At 43.3% G+C, this 20,800-nt stretch overlaps 4 protein-coding genes across 5 annotated transcripts; all 4 read left to right on the forward strand.

Moving 5' to 3' along the window:
* Positions 1-3,617: 3,617 nt before the first annotated feature.
* Positions 3,618-4,656, forward strand: RB195_023462 (uncharacterized protein; the record flags this gene model as incomplete). The annotated part of the gene is made up of 3 exons (XM_064210907.1): positions 3,618-3,673; positions 4,204-4,326; positions 4,548-4,656. The coding sequence occupies 3 exons, from the start codon at positions 3,618-3,620 to the stop codon at positions 4,654-4,656; spliced, it is 288 nt and encodes a 95-aa protein (XP_064066788.1).
* A 9,715-nt stretch (positions 4,657-14,371) lies between these two features.
* On the forward strand, positions 14,372-16,712 carry RB195_023463 (uncharacterized protein; the record flags this gene model as incomplete). 2 transcript variants are annotated; one of them, XM_064210909.1, is made up of 5 exons in its annotated part: positions 14,372-14,463; positions 14,566-14,776; positions 15,003-15,331; positions 15,570-16,251; positions 16,305-16,712. In XM_064210909.1, 5 exons carry the CDS (start codon positions 14,372-14,374, stop codon positions 16,710-16,712), a joined length of 1,722 nt encoding a protein of 573 aa, XP_064066789.1. The 2 variants fall into 2 exon arrangements, with proteins under 2 accessions (XP_064066789.1, XP_064066790.1); XM_064210908.1 differs by lacking the exons at positions 15,570-16,251; positions 16,305-16,712 and having other exon boundaries at positions 15,003-15,338.
* On the forward strand, positions 15,763-16,287 carry RB195_023464 (uncharacterized protein; the record flags this gene model as incomplete). Its single annotated transcript, XM_064210910.1, has 1 exon — positions 15,763-16,287. One exon carries the CDS (start codon positions 15,763-15,765, stop codon positions 16,285-16,287), a length of 525 nt encoding a protein of 174 aa, XP_064066791.1.
* Positions 16,713-16,879: 167 nt separating the features above from the next.
* RB195_023465 (uncharacterized protein) lies at positions 16,880-17,398 on the forward strand (the record flags this gene model as incomplete). Its single annotated transcript, XM_064210911.1, has 1 exon — positions 16,880-17,398. The coding sequence occupies one exon, from the start codon at positions 16,880-16,882 to the stop codon at positions 17,396-17,398; it is 519 nt and encodes a 172-aa protein (XP_064066792.1).
* Between the last annotated feature and the right edge of the window lie 3,402 nt (positions 17,399-20,800).

The raw sequence follows: 20,800 nt of genomic DNA on the forward strand, positions 1-20,800 counted from the left end.
AGTCTTCGCGTAATTTAGTCAACGGAAAAAAAGGACAGAGAATACGCAACGGATCTCATAGCCAATTTTGTCTATTCCAACCTTCAGTGGTAACACTTGGGAGTGGGATGATTTTCGGGTTCTTTTCACTGGCAATGTCAATTTTCAGCCAAAAACAACGGTCTTCAAATTCAATCACCTGCCACGCGCGTGGAAAGGTGACGCGTAAAAAGCAGTGCAAAAATTCCAGGTTACAGGGTGGAATTATGACAAAGCAGTAGAATTTCTACAAGCTAAATATGGAATTAGGATGTAATTCATCGTTCTATTGAGCGCTTGGAAAACATTAGCACACATTTATCATCGTTCAGTAATCAACGCTTGTTAGTGGAACAAATCCAAGTAATTGTGACAAAATTACAAAAAAAAATTAAATCAAAATAGGGAACAGGTTGATAGCTAATAGCTACCTAAACAGGTCGTTGCCGAATTCCCTGAGAAGTATCAAAGGAGAGTGCTGAAAAAGGGGTATTCCAAGGAGGAAGCTTTCCAGAGTCTTCCTTCGTATTTAGATCAGATCATTTCTAGAAAGAAAGAAATTGCGCTATACACCTTCAAATCCAATGAGATATCTCATTGGACGTCGAAAACAGGACATTTATTCAAAAAAAATGTGAAGCGCATGAGTTTTCAGTGGACGTACTGTTGTAAGGACCACAAATCATTTTATTGCAAAAAATGTAAGTCACCTAAGGAGCGTGCCCAATATCTAAGAGAGCACAAATTATGATTCATTATGTACGCCGTTATGTACGACTACGCTTTGCACAAGAACTTTTGATGATTGGTGTCTGATCGAGTAAAGAAAACTCCCAGTCGCAAATAACCACTGGAAGCATGGGAAGAAAATGTATGGAGCGTATAGATTAGAGCTTTTTACTCATGACGTATTCTGAAACCCTCAAAACTTAAACTTAACGTGGTCAACGAAGAATCGCCAAGCTTTTAGTGTTACTTGTTGACAAGTAAATGGTATAAGAGAGAAGTTAATCTTACCCAGATCTGGCAACTATTCCGACAAAATCAAGTCCAAATACGCCTTCCGTCGGGTCTGTATTTGTTACCCACGCGCTTGTCACCTACTTACTGGAAAACTTAATTGCGCGTCAAGTAACAGAAGTGTTAAGAGATGATGACGGCCTCCAGGAATGGGAAATATGCTGGTCATTGGAGTCAAAGTAAATATGTATCTATAGAAAACTCCGAAGAACAGCTGTATTAGAAAGCACTGTAGAAACCGTATCGGACAATGAAAACGATGGAACAGAAGAACCCATTATTTCGGAAAAGGAAGTTCATGGGATCGCGGTTAAGGCGGTTCGAGAATACTTTATGAAAATGGTTGAAAGAAGGACGTCGGATACTGTGTTCGCTTACCTTGAAAAGGAGTCGCCTTACCCTCACAGACAACTGAGTAATCGCGTTAAAAAAAAGTCATTCAAGTGTACGGATTTCTCTTCCGAAAGACAAGTGAATTCTGGAGAAATACAACAACATGTTCCAGGAACAGATATTGAAAGTGATCTTGGCCCCATTCGTTACCACATTCGAAACAAGGAAATGTCCAGCAACAGAAAGTGCTCGCGCTGTGGAAATCTAAGATTATCTACGGATTAAGGAACGACCACCACCACCGGTTGAGGATTTGCCACGAAGAAGACGCGAACAAATAGATCCAAGTCAGTTTGCTAAATCATATCTTGTGGGATGACGAGGCGTTTGAGAGAGTAGATTACACGTGCCTTTGATTTTTCCAGGCTCTGAAGAAGGCGACGACGCCGAAACGTTAGCCAGAATAAAGATCAATAACAATTTTGGTTCAGCTTAAGAAAGTAGTACACAATCAAACAGATCCAAGTCAGTCTAAACCCAACTCTCCACAACGCTTCGTCCCTAGAGATAAAAGGAATCACCAACAGTTTGATCGCCGAGATCAACGAGCACAGTTTTCCCACCCCCGCGATGCTCGATTACAATGGGACCCTCGCCTATTGATGCGGAGAAAAAAGGCTGACCAATTTAGCCTAAGAAAATCCCATTGAATCAATACGTGGTCACTTTCTTATGTGAACAGATTCACCCTGCAGTTCACACCTAATTGTGGAGCTAACAACAGGAGCTAGTACCACTGACCTTCCCATGACCTGCAGAAAGCAAAGAATGTGAAGCTCAATGTGGTGGTAAACACAAGAAATTTTGTGCTGACAGGTAGCCTGTACTCTTACATACACCTGCAAAACTCCCCAATCTTCGACCACCATTTACACAGTTGGCTCGGCTAGCCAGCCTCGTGGTGCCGTACATGATACGGTTTCGATTTACCTTGTGTTTCGACACAAGAAGGTGTGCAATGTGAATGTGTGATTTTCAAAACTTTATATTTCATACATACACGTCAATTAAAGTCATACACGTATGCACAAAAGCGCACTATCTCGGTCGGCTCTCTCAAAAAACACCATTGTTTCGGAAAGTTCTATTTGCAACACTGTGCCTTCACGGGAGCCCCCAGCCATTAATAATTTCTATTAACACACTCAAAAACAGGGAGGCCATGGGAAGGTCAGTGGTACTAGCTCCTGTTGTTAGCTCAACAATTAGGTGTGAACTGCTGGGAGAACCTGCTCACATAAGACAGTGACCACATCGGCTTTGGAGGCTCACAAGTTAGCGTCCCCATTGTTCGGACAATTTTAACATCCTCGTTCCTTCGTTGCTTTATTAATGCAGTACTGATCATCAAGTAGTTGATCTGAATCTTAGAGAATTTTTGGTTCCACTCTTAACACCACTTCTTCTTCGTTAGCCATGATTTAGTTCGATATTACCTTTAGTATTCCAAAAGATGTTTCCAGAGGTAGTGTTGTTTCTCAGGATACTAACAGAACTTTCTGGACAAATTAAGTTTGAGCTTGCGTGTAGAAAGCACGTTCCGCTGCAGTACACATAAGTGTTCTGGAAGTGCGAATGAAGCGCGTTTTGATAGAGGACATGAGAACGATTATCGTTTGGATGTTTTCTGTAGGTGATGAGGCGACTGAGAGGATAAATTACTTGTGGCTTTATTTTCTCCAGGCTCTGACGAAGGCGCGATAACGCCTAACCTTTAGCTGTTAATAGACATAATTTCCAATCTCTGCCACAACTGAAGCAAATCAATATAAAAGAGGTTGCGCGTAGAAAGCACATTCCGCTGCAATACACATAAATGTTCCGAAAGTGCGAATGAACCACATTTTGATAGAGCACATTGTTTACTTGTGATAACGTCCGCCGGTTTCTGTACTGAGATCGCAGTGGTGTTAAATACGTCTCTTTTGACGGACTCATACGGGAAAAGGGATTGCGCGAACAATCGTCTCTTTGAAAATGTTGGCTTCTCTTTCTATGTCAATTTCGGGACTTCAGTGAGGACCAATCACTTCAAACATCCGTTTAATTGTGAGTATTTATGTAACACTGCAACTAGAATGTGTACAAGGTATATCCCTGATCAACATAGGTTGGCGACGACCTGTGGTGAAAGCTAAGCTCGCCATAGCAGGTCTACTTGCCACACGTGCTACTTGGTCTCCAGCATGAACACTGTCCCAATACCCTGCACACTCGGTCCTGCCGTGTCAGACGTCGAAAGGTATGGAGAGCGGTGAGAGGCGATCAAATCTCAGTTTGCTCAAGACGTCTTTGACTCTTTACTAAGGCTACACATGCACGACTAAGACGCTGACGTGTCTAGAGACGCTGACCTGCATGCCTTCCTCGGTGTATCATTAATTACTGCAGAATGTGTCAAATGCATTAGTTATTGCCCACAAGAGACCAAGAGTAGAAGGAGCAACGTACAACAGATGAACGACGGTACACTTGTCACTCGCAGAGAAATGGTGCCCTCGTAGGTGGTGTTGGTTTTTTTGGAACCTCTTTGATTTTCACGACATCCGGTCACCTCGTCCGCCCTTTCTTCGCCTACATCATCTGTGCCAAAAAACGTAAACATCACCAACTTCTGCTCAATAATATCAGCAGATGATGAGTCCGAATTGGATGCGTTTTATGAGTAGTTGGCGAAAGTGATTCGCAAGGAAAAGTCCTACAAACCTTTACCTTTTACGTTGTCGGAACCTTCAACGTAAAACCAGGAAAGACCACAGAGGAGTGATACAGGATCGGAGGATTTGGACTAGATGACAGTGATGAAAACGACAATCGCCTTGCCAGGCTGTTGTTCGACATGCCCAACGGCACGACTCGTGCGGAGATTGACCACATGCTCATCAACCGGAGGTGGTATTTACTAGGCGTCTCCGTACTACTTTTTGCAGTGGTTTTGTTCACGATCTACTTCATGCGAAAGTATGACTTAGCCACACGATAGAAAACAACATCTGCTATCGGCAAAGAAGAAGGAATGAAGTCAAATACGACGACTGTATATTTGAGGACTTCTTGGTCCAAGGTGACTGACATATCGAGGAGGACCTGAGCTGGATTACGACCTGCTTCTGAAGGGACTGCAAGCCACCTGCACGAAACGTGCCTCGCACCGTATGCGACAAACTTGGAAAGAATTTTGAAAAACACCAAGAAATTGTTGAAGAGGAGGACCTTGAGGCTTGATCCGACCCGATCGCACATTGCGTAGTTAGTAGTAAACACTAGCTGCAGAAAAGCGTTGCAGAAGGATCTTTTAAAATACAGGCAGAAGAAGATTCTGTAAGCACCACGAAGAAGAATGTGTCTAAAGAAGTGCGGCAAGGACCTCCACGACTATAATATTCCGCTAATCGCTGTGCTGAGCGAAGTCTGATCCGCTCCTCTTCTCTTCGTGATGTGGGAATCATTACGGAGAGGTTCTACTCGAGCCCCTTTCGTTCGTCAACTCCTGTGTCCAGAACGATCATCCCCACTGATGAAGTTCCACTACGGATTCTCCCTTCGCAAGGGCGAAACACGTCCCGTCAAAAACATGAAAGTTGGTGCAGCTCCGAACCTGATTCTATATCAGAAGATTTTCTTCGTACTGGTGACACCCTTTTTATGTACTTCTAGCAGCGCACATGAAGTCCTATCTTCAGGAAACGGATCCCAGTCGGTGGAAAACCTCGCAAAACGTTCTTATGAATAAGAAACGTTACCAAAAGAATCGAAGCTATTGTTCAATATGAGCGTCTAGTACGAAGTATTCAACAAGTTCATCCTCAAAAGCATATCTAGGACTGAATGAAACCCAACCTCAGGAACAATCCATCATTCCTGCTGGATTCCGTCTGGTGTCCAGCTGTATGGACTACATGACCACATCCAGTGTCGAGGGTAACAGAAGTATGCCGGGAATACCACCTGCCCCTAGCTCTAACCTTCATTGACTATGTGAAAGGCTTCGACAGCGTAGAAACGAATGCAAAACTGTCCGCGCTGGTCCATCAAAGTGTGGACGCGTCATATGTTAGAACACTAGCCAATTCTTAAAATCAAGGCGCCACCGCCCCTCACCTTTACCCATTATAAAGGAATACCACAAGGTAATACAATATGATCTGCTTCTGACCACACTACAACGAATAGTGAAATCACTTGATTGATGGAAAAAAACATACGTATTGGTGGAAGGTTCCTCTCAAACCTCCGTTTCACGTACGACATCATTCTCTTTTCGAAAAGTATGAATGAAGCAGAGAAGATGCTTAAGGAAATAAGCGAAGGAGGAAGGAGAATATTATTGCGAATAAACAGAAAGAAGACAGTTCATAAAGAACGCCTAAAGGGAGGACGAAGGAGTACAACTCACAGGCTTCCAAATTGTAGAAACTTTGTCATATGTGTACCTTGGACATGGAGAACGACCTGAAGGAGGAACTGCATAGGAGAATGAGATCATCTTGAGCAATCCCACCGGCGAAGCTACAGACTAACTGACGGGACAAGATCTCCATCTCTATATGTTTGACTCAACAGTTCTCCCACGCTCTGATTCGCACCGGAAGCATGGACTTCTACGCTGCCACGTCCAGGAAGCTACTCCTTACTTACAGAGCCCTTGAGAGATGTCTTCTGAAGTCTGACCGGTGCACACTACATCAAGCCGGTCTTCGCAGCTCCGACATAAAGGCAGCATACAACGAATGTGACGTAGTTAGGAAAAGCCAGAAGTGATTCTACTTATCTCTCTCTAGTCGTTGCAAAAAAACGTCCTGAAAGGCTCCATTTTTCGCGACGATTCCAGTTGCAACGCGCCACCCTTGTACACACACCGCATCCAGCTGCGCAGCAATCGAAAGTCTCCTCGATTGCCTAATCAACCAATAAATAGCTTGTTGAGGGGACCAGAACGTACATAGAGGGGTCGGTATGTTGCCGTTAAGAAAAATCCCTCGTCTTTGCATGAGTGGATCCCAGGTTACATGCTCTGGAGAGAGATGTTCAACGAAGTCGGGCTATCTATGTATTTAAGTAAGTATAGAATGTTCAAGCTTGTTGTAGCATGAAGCAACCAGGCAGTTTCTACTAGCAGCTAATGAAGCATCGAAGATACCCTTGATATTTTGATGCTGACTTCAATCTGAAGATTGTCGTTAGGCTTTAGTTACACGCATGTGTGTTGTGCAGGAGCCAGCTTGAGCACATCGCTTCAAGTGATACATGTGCGTTCTTATCATCCTTGTCAAGCTTTCCACTGTTTTTTTTGACAACATTGGGTGAGCCGATTGTCTTAGTTCCACAAAAATGTCAATGCATAACTCTGACTGCAGCTTGTTGAAGTACAACTCTCTGTGTTCATAATTACACCAAATTTTTACATTGCATACTAGATCTGCATTGTATTGTACGTGACCATGGTGGGAACCGTGACCGTGACCTTTCTAACTTTCGATGTGGCACAAATAAGGATGATCGATATCATCGTTTTCAAGCAAGTCATCACTGCTACTGTAGCAATTACACAAGCTGGCCAACAGGCCAACAGTGTGGATTCTCTAAGAGACTCTTTCTAAAGATATGTGGTAGTCACAAAAGTCAGGTCTTTCGCATTGGTCTTGAGCGCTGTTATATTTCATAACAAGCAAATGTAACTCAATCTTGTCATTAATTGGAGAAATTGGAAGAGGAAAACATAGATTCTATATGTAATCTGAGAGAACTTCATTCTTCACTGAAACAAATTTTGAAACTGGTCTTCTGGTATTGCTTTGATTACGCCATTGTTGCATATGATATTTCATATTGGCACTTTTGTGGCTAAATTTAGGAATATTAGGCAAAAGAAAATTAATAATTAATTAATATGAATAACTAAAAATAATAAAATATTAATTTTATCATTACAGCTTATGAAAATTGAGCTCGGTGTATTATTGAGTCATTCTTCAAAATATTTTTGAAGTCATATGCTCGCCTTTTTGATGTGCAAGTGAGGATCTGTCTTTAATTGCTTCTTGTGAGAGGTTCGTCACAGATAATATTATTACCGTCCAAATCTTTTGTGAAACTACGTATCTCAGAGGTAAAATATTGTTGTTCGGATGTTGGATGATCCGATCATTCAATGTTTGCTGACCTTATTAGGTCAGCGAAGTTCAGATGATCTCCTACTTCGCTGTACGGGCAACTCTCTCTAGGTACCAGATCTTGTCCGATTGATGCTATTTTCGAATGTGTTGTTTTGAAATGACTCGATTTTTTCTAACCCATTTTCTCATTTTCAAGTATTGAGATTTGGGTGGGTATCGTTAGGTACCCAGATCTTCCGCATAAGCTTATCCCAAAGGTTAATGGCTGACAATGACGGTTGTTAATTGTGCCGCGCAGCAGTTAGCAGCATCAACAGATTATTGCGATGCGTTAGCTTTATGCGCTACCCATATATCATCTATCAGCTTTGTACGGAGTATCGATCGTTCACGTATAGAGATATATAAACATGTAAAACAAGGAAATCGGGACTATTAAGTTTCAGGGATCAAGAAGTTAGGTGAAAAGGTGTATCAAATAATATCAACATATAAAACTTTATTTTATTTGATTTCAGAGAATCGGTATAAATACTGTCAAAACAAGAAATTCAAGCAGTTATTACTTGATGAATTCAAACTTGGACACAGCGCACATACAGATCCAGTTCGGAATTCGATTAAAGCGTGGAGTGAGGAAAATGCTTTCGAATGTATCGTAGTGCACTGCTGGTTCAAAGGTCTCAGCTGAGGGTTTCGTATCTTGACCAAGTTGGATTTCGTCAAACATGTTCTCGGCAAAAAGGCAAGGAAGTTTCTGCTTTTTGCGTGGTGGAAGGATTTTTTGAAACAAGTTTTTTAGGCAATTCATCACGTGAACAAAGAGTGTTTGATACGTTGATGAATGGTGGATGTTCTGTTGTGTACAGATGCAGGCAATCTAGGCTACCAACGACATTTTCATTTTTTAGTTTTTTTTTTCAAACATTCCACTTTACTACGTTGCTACTATTTTGTTCTTTGAACCCTCTCAAAAGCCAATTCTTCCACGTAAGAGCAATACAAACAGGCGCACAACTTCCTTACGTGGACCGGTGGGCGTGGCTTAATGATCACAGTTTGCCTAAAATATGAATGTCCTGGTCTGCAGACAGCTTCTGCAGGGACTTATTCTGCTGGACTTAATCGGTTGTGGGTACCTAACGAACGCCCTCCCTAGAGACTTCCAAGATCCCCAAAACTACTCTGCAATCATTCCCAGTTGGGAAATGAGTTGTTTCAAGAGCACCTATCCGACGCCGTGAGAAATAGTCTTATCTCGTTTTATAGATTTGTGTCTCGCGCCAATCCGACCCTTCACATCCCATTTTATACATAGGTGTTTATACCGATTCTCTGAAATCAAATCAAATAAAGTCTTGCAAAACATGTTGATATTATTTGACACAACTTTCCACCAATTTATGAAAAGACTTGTGAATGGGACGTCCTGAGACCCTTCACATCCTATTTTATAGATCTGTGTCTCGCCAATCCGATGCCGCGGGACGAGCCTCGCACCAATCCGATGCCGCGGAACGAGCCTCACCCATCTTACAGATTTGTGCCTCGCAGCAATCCGACGCCGTGGGACCATTCGAATCCCGTCTTATGGATTCGCGTCTCGCACCAATCCTATGCCGCGAAACGAGCCTCATCCAATATCACGGATTTGTGTCTCGCACCAATCCGATGCGGCAGGACGAGCCTCATCCCATTTTACAGATTTGTGTCTCGCACCAATCCGATGCGGCAGGACGAGCCTCATCCCATTTTACAGATTTGTGTCTCGCACCAATCCGACGCCGTGGGACGAGCCTCATCCCATTTTACAGATTTGTGTCTCGCACCAATCCGACGCCGTGGGACGAGCCTCATCCCATTTTACAGATTTGTGTCTCGCACCAATCCGACGCCGTGGGACGAGCCTCATCCCATTTTATAGATTTGTGGACGAGCGAGGGATGATGAATGGATGAATTGGGGATGCCTATTTTCGGCGGCGTTCTTAAACTTTCGATCCATCGTAATTCAAGTCATCGGAATCCACGAGCGCTGCGGTCGTTGGCGGCAGGGCGCGCTTCCTGTCCACCTCTATCGATCGCCTTTGCGCTATATCACTCTCAGTACAGAACTATGACCGATGATAAGAAATGAATTTTCTATTACTACTTCAGGAGGTTTCGGTTCTTCCGCATTAAGCTTCGACGAGATCATTTACGTCCAACCAAGCACGCGCAGAATTTCTGTTTTATGTTCGATAAAATGGGTGGGAGGAATATAAATGGTTATTTTTCGTGAGTTGACCAACCCAGCCATTGTCAAAGGCAACAGTTAGAGTGGGTGTCCTGTCACGACGAAAAGGAAATTTGCTTGCAGGTAACACAAGAATATTTACCACGCGACCTTATTTTGGAAGGAGTCATCTGGGATGATCTTGAGAATCTTCTTTTATACAATTTTTTCTAGACCATGTTCCTTTGAAATGCTGATTCCAACAGGATGACGGGGCTGCTAAGAGCCACAAGTTCATTTAAGAAACCGCATGATCAAACTTATATACTCAAAATAAACTTTTAGCAGCTGCAGAATTTGACATTTGTTCTTGACGCGAATAGCCCTAGAAAGTGGAGGGATAGCTGCAGGAAGTAGACGTTATCACATCCATTTTTCCTAGCCGGGGCACCCACCACTGCTCTAATTGATCTGCACTCGAATTGTACGTTAGGGCGCAAAAATAATAAAAAATTAAATTATTAAAAATCGTTCTCAACTGTCAGATGCAGAGTTTAAGTCCTCTGCGATCCCGCAGTCGTACAAAGGCGCATCTAGGCGACGTTGAGCCAAATTCCTTCACCAGATTGTCCTAATCGTTCCTCACAGCTATTGCGCAGAAGCCTGGACAGGGCGGTTTGTTGATGTTCACATGATAGTGTTCGGCAGTTCAGCGTAACGGAACGAATGGTTGTTTTTATTGATTTACTTGAGCCGTGGCCAAGACTGGTGTTGATATTTATCAACAACTAACGTATCGGTGCCTTCGCCTTTCTCAGAGTCTGGAAGAAATCAAAATCACCAGTGATTTATTCTCTCAAACGCCTTGTCACCCTACAGAAAGCATACAAACTCAAACAGCAACACATCGGCTAGCGCTTACCTTATTTGCTGCATTTTGTAACACAGCAGACTACCACATACCACAACTACGAGTCCTAAGGGTTTTTTTCACTGAGACCGCACGGTCACCTCCTAGATCAAAACCTGCACAGATCTTGGTATGGGGCTAGTTCATTTGTGACCGCAATGCACTCATAATTCCTGTTCATTTTTAGACTTTTGGCGATGATCCAAAGTGCCTCTAGTGTTCTGCGCGCCATGATCTCAGACTCGAACGATAGCATACTAATTTTTACCTCTACTTCGGAGTTTTGATGAATTATTCTACAGTGTGCTCCAAGCGTGGCAAAGAGTTCAGATTTTACAAATCGATCTAGATGCTCCTCGACCTGAACGCACAGTGGGCGTCCTATTTCCTCTATGTAATCGTCACAGCACATGCTGCACGTGCTACAGTACACTACTCCTGATACTATGCAATCACTCTCTGCCGTATGGGCAAACGAAGCAACTGGGAGTTGTGCAGAGTCGGTCATACGCACGTACCAGCTGACGCTTGAGGTTCGCTGGTGGTACTTCCACAACCCTCACGTCGTTCTGTAGACCCGCTTTTCGCAGACAGCCGCGTACCGCTCTGCGCATATCATCTGATATGTAAGGTGAACAAAACGGAATCTCTTCTAGGCTATCCACTACTATGGATCTTTGGTGAGGTTGTCGTGCTTGTCGAGCAACACAGTCTTGAGCTGCATATCCATTTGATATCTCCACTTTATAGGTTAGATTTATATGCCTTTTTTTCCTGGGTGCTCGATGAGGCTTCTGCCGCCGTCCTGTACATGTTACCTATAACGGATTCCTTCATTTTGTTGGGATGCGCTGCAAGATAGTGGATTAAGACATTCTTGGTGTTGTTGGTTGTTGCCAAAGATTGCTCCCTTCAAGGAGTTGATCTTTTAGGTCATGGGCTTTCGCGATGTGATGGACGACAGCACCTGTTTGCAATGTAAGGGAATCTTTCGCCACATAACAGTGCAGGTTATATAGCTCGTACGTTCCCAACGCGTACACTCGAACGCCTGATTGCGCTTAGTTAATGCAGGGGCACCACCCGCACATAACAATAAGACTTGCATAGGCGGCCCCACCTTGTATTGAAGCTGGCTGCAGCCTATGGACTATGTGTACGTCCTGGTAAATGTGAGCTGATGTGGGTCACTTTGAAACTTCGAACGGGAATCAGAGTGGATGGACAACCTATCGAACTCGTCGATGGGTTCTGTTACCTGGGCTGTACGCCGAAGAACTATGGCAGCTACGAGAAAGATGTTAAGCAAAGATGCGTTGAGGCCGTTTCTGCGTTTAACTCCATAACGAAGTTTCGGTGGTCGACATCCATCAGCAACAAAATCAAGCTGCGAATTTTCCTATCCGCAATTTTCCCCTCATGATGTACGGAGCGAAAACTTCGGCAGCATCATCTACGGTGATGGAGAGGATTGATTGCACGTAAGGGAAGCTTAATTGGATGCTTGGCTATTTTCAGCCTAGGGTGTGCCACAACGAAAATCATCAAGCAGAAATTGACGTGGTATACCGGCAGATGACACGTGGAAGATATCAACATCTTGCACCGCCATCGAAAGTGGAGAGAATAGGAAATACAGCAAATTGTCTTCGCTTCTTTGGCCATACATTAAGGAGATCTGGAGATCGCCTTATTCAACAAGTTCTGAGGAGTTTGTCGGGTTCGAACCGGAAAAGGCCGCCTAGCCGAAAACGGAAGTTTTGGGCTAAAGTGATTTATTGGAAAATATCCTTTCTCCCTTCCTTGTTCCATTGTTTACTCCACTCTTCAGTTGGCTGTACGACACCCATAGCAAATGCTTTAGTCCCATGACTTCCTCAGAACTCTCTCTTCTCTTTAAGCTCTGATGTCGGAATCAGCAAATGCAGATGATGATAGTTTTCGAATAAGTGGCAAGAAAGTTGGACCGTTTTCACAAAAATGAGTTTTCCATAACCCCGACAAAGCATTTCTATACTTCAGACTGATAATCTTAGTGGCGAGAATATGATCCATCGTGCAGTACCAAAGGCCGAGTAGATATGGTAGATTCAGTCTCTGAAATCCAGAATTTCTCCTGTACACTTCAACCACGCATAAGACGGACAGTTATCGCTGCCTCTGGAGCGTGCGCCCGCTCCTGCTACAGCTATTCGATAGTTGTAGCGTGCAAAACACTGAATCGATGAGAATCGAACTAGTGCGCCCACCTGACATTCGATCATACTACCACTAAGTCATTGTCAAGAGTTATTCACATGTATATCAAACACGTAATAGGACAGGTTAGTTTTAGTCATATGTTAAGGATAAATCTTTGTGAATATGTTCACCTCCAATTCTACGAAGCAGTAAGAGTGATTAGCCTTTGCATTATGTAGATGGGTTGAGAGATTTTGTTCCATCACAAACTTATTGCATTTTATTTCAACATATTTATTCTGAAGTTTCTCAAAAGTGAATTATCTTTTTCTTGCGGAACTCGAAAGAAACCCTAAAAACTAAAAAAGTATGATCAATATTTCACTAGCCAATATAATTTATCACTATATTATTCCATTCAAGTTTTACTGTTGCAACATCTGTAGGAATGACAGTTGTTTAGTCACTAATTTTCGTTGCAGAGAAAACATGTCATGATGTTCAAGAGCTTAACTTAAACATTGCAAAAAAGAATTGAATGTGAAAGTTTGTCAAAAGTCTAATCCTCGCATTAGAATAAAGCCTTGTCTCCCCTCTTTTCGAATGTTTACATCTTTTTCAGCATTTGCACAAAAAGTTCTTTTGTTTCTTTGGTACTTTTTCTCATGTTGATTATGTTTGTTGCTTCATTCCGTGTGAGCATGTGTTTTTTTTGTTAAGAATTTTGAAGTTTCTGCTGTTCCATCCTTCATGAGAAAAATTCGTAGCCTAAGGGAACAACAACTTTCGTTTCCACTTCCTTTTTTCATGGTGTTCAAGGTAACATCGTGAACATGTTTTTGTCCCGAAAAAGTGAGGTCGGTGTAGAAAGGGTCCCACGACGTCAAAAGAGTGGATTGGTGTCAAAACCCAGTAAAGCGAACTTCACGATGCTGAAGAACCAGTGAGAGATGGCAGATGGATAAGGTGGGAGGAGTCTCACAACGTCAGAATGTGCGCCCACGCTGGAAAGTATCAAGATGGGTGGTACGATTTATTCAGCATAAGGTAGATGCGCTTGTGCATGAAGACAGTAAAAAGTGGTGACACGATTTCCACTCCATACTTCTGCCTTTATGTATCGAATTTGTGCGCCAAAAAAAAAACGGTATGACTGGGTACCACGTGTCCAACGGTACCAGTCAGACATGTTGGCGCCAGAAGGTAGTGGAACGTACCCCACGACAGCGTGCAGATACCGCTACCAGAAAGAAGAAAGGAGGAGGGCTTGGACAGGTCCAACAATGTCGTAGTGTGTCAACGCCAAAGTAAACAAAGTAAAACGAAGTAAGACAGCTTGTCTGCATGGAGAATTACCGACATGTGCTCCTTTCCTTATCCGTATGACCACTCCTCTCTACGTTACAGTCGTCATGCTTGCAAGATGATTTCTTCAGAATCGTATACACGACTGCAGACGCTTGCTTTAGTAAGAGCTAGCTGTTCACGTGATCTCACGTGAGACGCTTATCTTTTCAGCATGATGATGACTTTCACCTCATTTAGCACTATCGCACCACTCCTAGTTGACTGTTGGCAAATTGGTGTGTCAGCGTCAGCGGATCACAGCCAGTTAGTTAGTTAGTTACGTGGCGCGTCCCCGGGTGGCGGATAGGGGGCTAATCGCGAACCAAAAGCGACCTTGTGCTTGCCCAGAGACGCGGGTGGATTCAGGGGACCACTCCCTGTTTCTGCTGAGCCAGGACTGACTCATGACATCCTTGTATCCCGCACGTCGGTCCGGCGAAAAGCCTGCAATCAAGTGACTGGGAGGTGCAAGGGAGGCGGTTTGGAGTCGCCTCCAACAAATAAGCTCCACATGTCCACTCCGGGAGAACGGAAGTTCTCCCAAAAACTCATGGGACTAGAGGCTTGCAACCTGCCGGTGGGTTTTAAATTTTTTTTTTGCATGCCACAGTAATAGAAAAGAGTCTGCTGATTCCGGAGGGAAGTGTGGTACGGTAGGGCCGGGATGGACGGGATTGCAGGGGTCATATAGGCTACCGAAACGGAAAAGGACTAGGATGACTATCTGTACTTATAACGCCCGTACGCTTGCATCGGAAGCGGCCATCGAAGATCTGATTATGCAAACCATGAAGATTAAGTAGGACGCAGTCGGACTGACCGAGACGAGACGACGTCACCCTCTCAACGCCGTATATGAAATTGGAGAAGAGCTGTTCTTGGGAACATGCGACAGTAGAGGTGTTGGTGGAGTTGACGTTCTCGTCAACACGTGTATGGCAAAGAACATCGACTCTGTCGAGCAACTTACGACCCGAATAGGACGTCTGCGGATGAGAAGATGTGGTCCAACACCAGCTTTGACTATCTTCGTCGCTTACGCTCCAACATCAAGCTACGATGAAGAAGAAGTCGAAGCTTTCTATATGGACCTAAAGAAAAGTTCTACCGAGAAGATCATGCCACCTACAAGGTCATAATTGGCGATTTCAACGCCAAAGTTGGCCCTAGAAGAACGCCTGAGGAACTTTCCAAAAAAAGGAGACCCACGGCCCACAATGGAATGAACAAGAGGAGAGGCTTTCCGAGTTCATCATGAGGACTAAGAGCATCCATGGGAACTCGCAATTCCAGAAGCCCTCCACTCTACGCTGGACGTGGGAGTCACCCGATGGATGATACCGTAATGAAGTAGACCACATCATCGCCAGTAAAAAGTTCTGCCTGACGGAAGTCGCTGTTGTGCCAAAATTCTATACGGGATCGGACCATCGCCTCCTCCGAGGAAGATTTTCCTTCACAAGGAGAGAGGAGAAAGCCGCCAAATTCAAAGAGCGAAATCCCAGAAATATCATTAACTGGGATCTCTTCGCAACGCTAGCCGGCTTTTGGGAAGATTCTCCAATGGACAACATCGACGAGGAATATGACCGGCTTGTTGAACACCTTCACGACTTCACGAAGAAGGCTGAGAGTTTCAAAACCAACAAGAGAAGCCTGTCTCTTGAAACTCTCGAGCTGATACGCGCGCGTGGAGCAGCACGAGCCGCAGGCAACCAAGAACTCACTTCTGTGCTCGCAAGGCTTTGCAGAGAGGCGATAAAGGAAGACCTTAAAGAGAGAAGAGCAGAAGTGCTGGCTGATGCTGCAGAGGCGGGGAAAAGCATCGGCTATGTCCGTCGAGACTTCGCCAGTCGTAAGACAAGGATGACTGCTCTCCGGAACCCGAGAGGAACAACCATTGCATCGAGAAAGGGGATGGAGAAAATCATCTACGGCTTCTACTCTGATCTCTTCGACAGTTATGTCCACTTGTCTCCTCACCATCTGAGGGAAGGCGGGCATGTCGTTCTAGAGGTTCTCCCGTTCGAAATACGACGTGCAATCATGTCGGTAAGAAACGTACGGCACCCGGTCCCGACAGAATAGGACCAGAAAGCCTGAAGAACCTTCCTCCAGCACTCATCAACATCCTGGCGAGGTTCTTTACACGTTATCTGTCGGAATGCAAGGTTCCCAAACAGTGGAAGACCAGCAAGACCGTGTTGCTGTATAAAAAGGGAGATCCACATGACATCGGCAACTATCGCCCAATCTGCTTACTGTCCGTCATCTACAAACTCTTTACAAGAGTGATCCTTAATAGGATTGAAAAAGTCTTGGATGAAAGACAGCCATGCGAGCAAGCAGGGTTTCGAAAAAGATTCAGCACGATTGACCACATTCACACTGTTTCGAAACTCATCGAGGTATCACGAGAGTACAAGATGCCGCTCTGTCTCACCTTCATCGACCTAAAGAAGGCGTTCCACTCAGTTGAGACGGAAGCGGTCATGGAAGCCTTGGACAACTAATTCGTCCCCACTCAGTACATAAAGGTACTTCGAGAGTTGTACAGTAACATTACGACCAAAATTTCTCCATTCTACAAGAATATTCATTCATCATTGACGTGAAGAAGGGGGTCCGACAGGGTGATACAATCTCACCCAAAATATTCACAGCCAACCTCGAGAACGCAATGCGAAAGTTGGAATGGGACGACATGGGAGTGAAGGTCGACGGTCGGAAGCTACACCATTTGCGCTTTGCTGATGACATTGTACTGATAACAACTAACACCAGCCAAGCGGGACGAATGCTGACAGAATTCGACGAAACATGTGGATGCATCGGTTCAGGTGAATCTGCAAAAGACTATGTTCATGCGCAACGGATGGGTCTCGGATGCCCCACGCTCAACGAAACGAACATATTTGAATGCACCAGCTACGTTTATCTGGGTCTGGAATTAAACATGATGAATGACCTGATCCCCAAGCTGGGCAGGAGGAGACGAGCGGTTTGGGGAGCATATAAGAGCATCGAGGACGTAGTGAAGAAGACCAGGAACACCTTGCTCCGTGCTCACCTCTTCAACACCACTGGGCGACTCTGGCACGCGATCGGGACAAATGAAAGAATTACTGGCACCCGCTCAACCAGTTCGAAGATCAACGGGAGTCAAGGTGTGGTCAAAGTGAAGTGCCGACCCCATTAGAAAAAAAAAACGAAAAAAAACCCATTAGAAAAAATCTTTCATCAGCGATTAAATTTATAGAAAAAGAACGAAAAAAAGCGTTCTTAGGAGAAGAAAAACCCGATTCTGTTGCAAAAAATTACGGAAAGTGTCACTACTTCTGATTTTTACTAATCAGTGAGGGACAACAAAGCGACAACCACAAGAAGTTTGAAGTCCGCCGTTACCCGGACGTTCAGAGTGATATAGTATACTTCACAAGCGATCGCGTGATCCAATGCTGGGTCAAACACTTTTGCCGGCGTGGTACCGTGTGACCGACACATTGAAGGCACTCTTCTTGTCGCATATTTCGTCCTATTTCAAGTTTTTTTAAGAACTTCACGTGTTCGATAGGTGAAATACCTTAAAGCAAAACCAACAGAAACAATGATCCGTCATCGTTTGATTTGTTTGGCACAACGTAATATAGCTGGAAATGTACTGAGAAGGGGATCATTGCTAAAAAAAAAAAACACTAGTGAGGGTCACTTTTTCTGAAACTTTTGGAATCAATTTTGAAGTCACTTCTTTCTCGTGTAACATCGCGACATTTTTAAGAATTGGCGACTGCAATCTTTGCCATTATGTGAAGAAGAAATCTGAGGTACCGTTTCTTCGTTTGCCATTTCTCTTACAAATTGACTACACGACATCATTTGATCACTGCGATCAACAAATCCCATCGACCTGTTGTGATCGTCCACCGTTTCAAGTTCATGGTTCTGATGTTCTTCGTAATTATGAACAGTGGAAAATTTACAAAGATTTTGTTTTATTCTTCCACTTCATCGTTACCCTCATAGTTCTTCTTACATATTTTAGGTTGAAAACTTTGGCGTTAATGGAAAAAAAATGAAATAAAAAACAAAAATCTGAATCAAATCCTGTCTTTTAAAGAAATGAAAAAGAGTCTTGTAAGACCTACTTTTCCTTCCTTGAGATTCACAGGTGTGTCACGCTTGTGCAAGGTCTTTGTCCGGTGCGCTGTTCTCGTTAAATTCGTGTGTATCAAAAAAAGCTTCAAAATATTTCGTTTTCTGCCGAAAGATCAGTGTGGACGCTGTGTAGAAATTTATGGAAATTTTCTTGTTGGCCGCGTGATTACCATTTTTTGTGGACAAACATGTATTTTCTTTGGAAGAGATCGAATATTAGAAAAAAAGCATTAAAAAAATAGCAGATAAATTCATAATTGCTTCCCGAATCTGAGCTCTTTAAATTCAACGTACGAATGCAAGGAAATAGAAGCCGTCCTTCATTTCACCGAGGAATCGCACAAAAACTTGTTCGTACATATATGCAGTTATCTGAACTCCGACTTCATTGATTCACAATTGCAAAAGAATCACCTCCACCTTGCATAAAAGCAAACGACGGTGCATTCATTTGTATTTGCGTTTTCTCATTTGAGGATTTGTATTTGCGTTTTCTCATTTGAGGAGGAAACAATGGAAAGTAAATATATACTATTACTGAGCTCAGTTTAATAATTTTTTTACTTGCAGTCACGCTCCAATGCAACATTACTGTAAGAATTTAATGAAATTGCAGAAACGTGCAGCTAATCTATCTTCACCTCTTCTCGTTGTGAGATGGAAGTAAAAAGAAAAAAAGAAATTCCACTCAAATCTTTTCCGTTCGTCAACTAATGTGCCAACCCAGATTATTCTATTGGTGAGGTGGTGAGGTCCACCACAGATTCCCTCTTCGGAAGTACAAGTCGCTACCAAGAGCACGAAACCTGGCACAACCCCGAGCCTGATTTTATATCAGCAGACTATCTTCAGGCTAGTAGCTATCCAGTTCGTATAATTCTTGCGGCGCACACGACGTCCTATCTTCAGAAATAAAGGATCTCAGGCCAATGGAAGACCTCGAAAACCGTTCCTATTCATGATAAATATGACGTAGAGCACCTTCGAAACTACCGTCAGATTTGCTAGCTGAGTGTCTTGTACAAGGTATCCACCAATATCATCCTCACGCACATATCTAGGACGCTGGATGAAGCCCAATCTCAAGAACAAGCTGGATTCCGCCAAGGGTTCAGCTGCTTGGACCACATCCAGACCGTGTCGGCTATTAGAAGTTTGCAGGGAAATGTTTGATTTGTTTTAATCTTCGTCGACTATGAGAGAACTTTCGACAACGTGGAAACGAATGCAATACTGCCAGCGATGTTCGATCAAGGTGTGGACATATGTATCGTATGTTAGACATTAGCCAATTGTTACGATCGAAGCACCATTAAGACACAACTTTTCCACAGCCCCTTACCATATCTATTGGAAGGGGGTACGACGAGGTGATACTATATCACCAAAGCTATTCACAACTGCATTACAATGGATAATCGAATCACTTGCTTGGGAAGAAAGGGTCGTTGACAGAAGATTCCTCGTCAGGCTAAGACTCTTCGCCATGCTTCTTTTCTGGGCATCCTTTTCTTTTCGAGAAGTACTAATAAAACGATGCTCAAGGAACTAAACAAAGCAGGCAAGAGAATAGGACAGAAAAAAGGAAAAACAAAAAGAAGACAAAGTTCATGCAGAACGTCTCCTGCGAGCACGGAGGCAAGGCTCCCTGCTCATCTGTACAAGTCGGCAGTACTTCCAGCGTACTGTTACTCAGGAGATTCTGGGCAGAAAACGCTGTTATGAAGCTTCTCACTCCCCACAGAACACTTGAGAGGTGTCTTCTGAAGTTTAAGTGACGCACACGTCCCCTAGCCGGTGTTCGCAGCTCTGACATAAGAGCAATGTACCGTCTTTAAAACCAAAGTATAGAAGGGCCGGTCAAATGAAAAGAATCGACAATAGATGTACTAAAAGGACGCTTGAGTGGATCCCAAGAAATTTTAATCGTCCTTGAGGTAGGCCGCCAATAAGATGGGGTGATATGTTTATTTGTTTATTGATATTTCTCATTAAATTGTTTTCATGCTTTGTATGATAACAGACAGTTCTCTCACTTTTTTGTTTTTTTTTCCAGTCTTTCACTTCGCTCTTTTAATTTTTTCTAGTTTTTCATGTCGCAGTCGATAGAATAAATCTAATGCTATTTGTTAGATGTTGTTTGTTCTAATGCTATTTCTGCTAATGCTGCTTGCCATTTGTTAACAGTATTAACATACCGATTAAATACAAAAGGCGAAGTGTGTGGAAAATGATCTGTTTTATTCGCTTAACAATCTATTTCAATGCAAAAATAAAAAAAATACAAAAATAGATGTAATAAATTCAATAATATGTCCTCTTATAAAGTAAGAAGTTCTCTTTCAAACAATATTGCCAATGCTTTTCAACTCCATACATATTTTTTAAAATTTGAAGAGAACGCCTAGGATTCATTCCATAAGCCAATATGTCCCGAAACGTCGAT

This window comes from Necator americanus, chromosome X (genome assembly GCF_031761385.1).
Source record: "Necator americanus strain Aroian chromosome X, whole genome shotgun sequence".
Taxonomy (NCBI): Eukaryota; Metazoa; Nematoda; class Chromadorea; order Rhabditida; family Ancylostomatidae; genus Necator; species Necator americanus.